At 43.8% G+C, this 4,973-nt stretch overlaps 1 protein-coding gene across 4 annotated transcripts in view; it reads right to left on the bottom strand.

Annotated features, from left to right (window-relative positions):
• Positions 1 to 361: 361 nt before the first annotated feature.
• The window catches only part of numbl (NUMB like endocytic adaptor protein), a 54,575-nt gene continuing 49,963 nt past the window's right edge, over positions 362 to 4,973 (bottom strand). For 2 of the 4 annotated variants that reach the window (XM_032503817.1, XM_032503797.1), the window contains exons 8-9: positions 4,265 to 4,450; positions 362 to 4,167 (exon numbers count right to left, since the gene is read on the bottom strand). In XM_032503817.1, the coding sequence (XP_032359708.1) occupies positions 3,017 to 4,167; positions 4,265 to 4,450 (1,337 nt within the window). In that variant the 3' untranslated portion in view covers positions 362 to 3,016. The remainder of the gene's footprint in view (positions 4,168 to 4,264; positions 4,451 to 4,973) is intronic. The other 2 variants (XM_032503804.1, XM_032503810.1) reach the window with 2 other exon arrangements.

Below are 4,973 nucleotides of genomic sequence, written 5' to 3'. Positions count from 1 at the left end.
TAATCATTTGTACTGATGTTTTCATGTCCATCCAAGCAGTAGAAGTGCTTCAACTTTGACATCTTTATGGGAAAAAAGAATGGGATGTTTACTTCTGAACCAGGGGCGGCCAAAATCGCTTCCCCCACTTGCAATTCTATTTCTTTAACCAATTAGATTTTAAACAAAGATGAAAAGTAACAGGAGTCAGATCAATAACAAGAGACAGCAGTTAAAATCCCAGCAGGCCGAAATGAAAAAAAATGAAGGTAAGCATAAAGGATAGAGAGCTCAATTGAAAGAATGAAAAGTTCAAAAGGAAGGATGGGAAAGAAAAAAAGGATAAGCTAAAAAGCCACCATCTACAAAACATAAACAGGAGTAATATTATATTATTTTATTTATCTTTTGTACAATGTAATTACAATACAAATATGCAGGTTTAAATACAAAAATTCTGTAAATAAAGATTAAAAATAAATTCCACTGGTTTGCTTTGTTACCATCACTAAACTATGGTTTTACAATCAAGTTTATGAGGTCATTTAGTTTGCTTTAACGCCGAACACAATTAACCTACATTTAAAATTTGGAGGCCGTGCAAAGAAGAGTCGAGAGCAAAAATATATTTTCAATCAAATAAAAGCATTGATTTCATGAGTGAACCAGTCTGGTCTTGAGGAGAGAGGAGGATAGAGAGAGCAACTTGGACTTGTTTTTGGTGGGAAAGAAATATTGATTCATCCAAAAAAAACAGCAAAGGACAAAAACACTGGGCGGAGCCGAGATGCTACAAATCAGGCCGGTGGCACATCAAGTTATGTTCTCTGAGAAGGCAGCATTTTAGACGGGATCGCTGCCACGGGAAGATACCTAATAAGTTAATTAAACTAAGGGCAGTTAAAGAGCAGGGAATCTAATCAGTGGCAGTCCATATCCATACAATTCAATTCCCAGGGAACATAACAGGAGCATCTCCGGTCAGATTACAGACAGAGACCACCTGTAATGTGCCTGTCAGCTTTATAATAATTGCATTTTCTTCTGCGATTTTAACTGCAAGTAAAAACACAGACAGCTTTGTTGACCTTATTGAACTATTTAGGGAGTTGCACATACTTCAGACTGAGACTGCAGTTATATAATAAGCAACCTCTTTTTAAAATGGAATCAAAACTGTTGTTTCTCACGTTCCAGAAGCTGAGGAACATGATGCTGACGTGGCTCAGCCTTGAGATAAAAAGATGGTAAAAAAAGCAGACAATGCTTAGGTTGTGGGCTACGTAATGAATGTGTCTTTGTTCTCAATATTTTTTATGCACTTTATTTCTCACTCCTATCTCTTTTTTCATATCCTCTTATTTTCCTTTCTTCAGACTTCCTCCATCTCATTCTTGAAATGTATGACTCCATTCTCTCCTTCAGTCTCTCACATACAGATTCTCCGTCCTTCATTCACAATCTACTTTGTGTTCTTCTGCTATATTTTCTCTTCCTGTTAATATCTCAAGCAAATGTCCTTAATAATTCTGCATATGAAATAAGTCTTTAAATTAACTCAGTCCTTTCATTTGCTATGCCTTGGTTTATGTCTGCTCATCTTTGTCTTCTCTTTACCTCTAATCATCAATTCCATAATCTGTAATGAGTGTAGTGCTACTGCATACAGTAGTACAATAGAGGTGAATACAAAATCATACTGTACATGATGAGACTATACCCTGTGTTTGAACACATTACAAATGTTGGAATTTAGTGCATCATGTTTTCCAACTAGTTGCACAGTGCTGTATAGTGTTTCCACTGAGTTGTTAAAGTTTATTGGGTTTGTCGGGAGAAGATGAAGTCCTTGTGCTGTATTGTCCAGAGTGTCTATGTGCTGGATATACTGAAGTGATTTATCATGTCCAAGTAACCTTTGAAGATAGGCTTAAGCAATAGAAATGTGCAACAGAGCCAAAGAGAAGCCATATTGACTCAACTGGACTCACCAGCAGTGGAGCATATATATGTGAGGGCTAACAGGTGAAAGAAACATGCCACTATATACACTGTCTCCCATGTGACAATACACCCTGCTGTACTGTAAGCCCTGACTATTTGGTTCCTGTTACATGACTCAGTTTCCCACAATGCTTTTTCCTTTACTGATGCCCAATAACACATGTCTGCTATCAGTAATTTTTCCTCCTCTTTACAGTTCAACAAAAATAAATATAAGGGATGGAAAAACAACACGCTCCTGAAACACTGCTTTAAAATGTTAAAGTATACATAACTTGTTCAAATAAAAATACAATAAATAAAATAATTTGGCCATAAATCTCTACTATTAGTCAGTAAGTCCTTTTAGGTTGGTTGAGTCAGGTCTTCCATCATTGCCTTCATAGTCCTTTCAGGTATCCAAACTTTTGCTGTGCTTGGCTAAGATCATCAGTCAACAAATCTGTTCTCTGCACGTCTTGTGATGTAGCCATATCCTCTGAATTCTCCTGGGTTTGGAATGCATCTGAGTGGAGTCCCCTTTTAGAGATAGAAACCACTTAGCTGTCCCGCACCCCCCCCCCCCCCCCCCCCCCCCCCCCACACACACACACACACACACACACACACACACACACACACACACACACACACACACACACACACACACACACACATCCTCAGGGGGAGCACATATAGTACATCCAGGGACTTGAGTAAAGTAAAGCCAGAGTAGAGAAGTGAAAGCAGGAAAGTGAGGTCATTGGCGGGTGGAGTGGAAGGATTCAGTCCATCAAGTGTGGTGAGCTAGAGAACTGATCCTCCAATGGCAGACCAGCTATCTGCCGACTTCCTCTAAAGCTCTCATGGGAGTGTAAAGAAAGCAATTAAGATCATTATAACATTTACTCCCATGATAGCTTTTAGGAAGTTTCTAGGCTGCCACAGGTCAAATGTTAGGCTAACTTTAAGGACCTGCAACCTGTTCTAAGCCAGACATTCACAGGTTTTAACACCAGGGCTAGAGCTACAGTTTTGAGAGGCCAACTCAGACTTAAAGCTCTATTTCAAAAGTCTTTTGAAGATTGTTTGAAAATGGGTTGGCTGCAGCAGCCGGTGCCTTATTCCCAGGCTGCTGAGATGCTGGTTTGGCCTCCAATGCTGCCCACTTGGCCTCAAAACGATCATCGTCTTGGGAATTGTTGGGGGGCAGAGCTGTTAACTGGCTGCCCTCTGGCGGCCAGCTGCTACTACTGCTGCCACCATTCCTGCCACTGTTGGAGTTCCCATTCTGTAGGGCCATGGCGCTGCTGTGCGGGGGGAGGCCATTAATGGCTGTTGATAATGTCGGAGTGGGAGAGAATGCCGGGGAGGAAAACCCTCCAGGGTGTCCGACTGCACTAGGTACACTTGGGTAAGAATGGTGCTGCCCGGCTGCTCCAAGGGCCCCGACTTTGGGTCCTCCTAGGGCCGAGCCCATGGCTCCACCTGCCCCGGATGAGCCTGTAGCGGTGCAGAAGACATTAGCTACCATTTGGGATGGTGTGATGCCTACCACAGGCATGCTGGCATTAGGATATGTCATACTGCTGGCCAGGCCTGGCATGTAGGTCTGCATGGGCACAAATGCCGGCTGGACAGGCTGGCTGGTGAACATTCCCACAGGTGCTGGGGTGGTATCAAAAGCCAAGGGGAAGGGTTGCATGGAGCTTGGAATGGAGCCTGGGGGCCCAGGAAGGGAGGGCTGAATCATGGGGGCCCCAGACATGCTCGGACCAGACATTGTGGGAATGGACATGGAAGGTAGCGACATAGGAGGACCTGACACTGGAGGGCCTGGTATTAGAGGAATTGATGATATTACCATGGGTGGGAGTTGCATCGGCTTCTGACCTGAGTGAGCAGAGGGGCCTGAGTGGTGAGGTTTGGACATGGTGCCAAGGGACATAGGAACAGTGGACACTGGGGCGGCTGAGATGACTGTCTGATTTGACATGGAGGGTGGTCCAGGGATGGTGGGGATGGTGGGGCCTGGAGGAGGGGTTTGTTGAGCCTTGACAGCCTTTGAGACCTCTTCCAACCATCTCTCAGCCTCGGAGGGTGTGCGTCTGTGTCCACTCTGCATCTGCATCTGCATCTGCATCGCCACAGAAACAGGAGGAGGGGAGTGGAGAGGAGGCTCGGGCTGCGCCCAGGAAGAGGTGCCTAGATGGATAAAATCAAAGATTTAGAAAAAGTGTAATACTTTTCTCACCACAAAGTGCATTATTTAAAAGAATGGATCTGATGAAGTCTTTCTTACCCTGCACTGGTGCAGGTGGCGGAGGCAGGGCAGGGGGGACAGTGCAGGTTGGAGGGCCATTTGCAGACAAAGCGGGGTTGGAGAAAAGCTCTTCCGATGGATTGGTGAAGGAGGTGTTGATCTGGCTACACAGGGCGTTGATACTACAGTCTCCCTCATCTGGCAACCCCATATCCATCTCTGGTACTAGCAAGAAAGGGACACACAGAGGGAAGGTGAGGTGGAAAAAGAGAAAGACCATGGAGATAAAGAAGAAGTAAAAAGAACAGGTGGAATAGGAGACGAAGAGGATTGAGTAGAGGAACAAACAAACGAAAAGAGGAGAAAGAAAATCTTTATTAATTCATGTAACAGACCCAGTTTGCATTCAAAGCATAGAAACTGGAGCAGATTAAGACTATGGACTTAAAAGGCATAAAAAACACACAATTCTTAAAGGTCCCATGGCATGAAAATTTCCCTTTATGAAGATTTTTAACATTAATATGAGTTCCCCCAGCCTGCCTATGGTCTCGCAGTGGCCACAAATAGTGATAGGTGTAAACCAAACCCTGGGTATCCTGCTCTGCCATTGAGCAAATTAAAGCTCAGATGAGCCGATCTGGAATCTTGATCCTTATGAGGTGATAAGGGGCAAGAATTTGGGGCAAGACACTTCAGATATGGTATTAGGGGACCACTAAGGTCTTTATAAAAGAGACTTCAGAAA

Source organism: Etheostoma spectabile, chromosome 3 (assembly GCF_008692095.1).
Source record: "Etheostoma spectabile isolate EspeVRDwgs_2016 chromosome 3, UIUC_Espe_1.0, whole genome shotgun sequence".
NCBI lineage: Eukaryota > Metazoa > Chordata > Actinopteri > Perciformes > Percidae > Etheostoma > Etheostoma spectabile.
The sequence above is the reverse complement of the archived record's forward strand: the minus strand, read 5'-3'. Positions and strand labels throughout refer to the sequence as shown.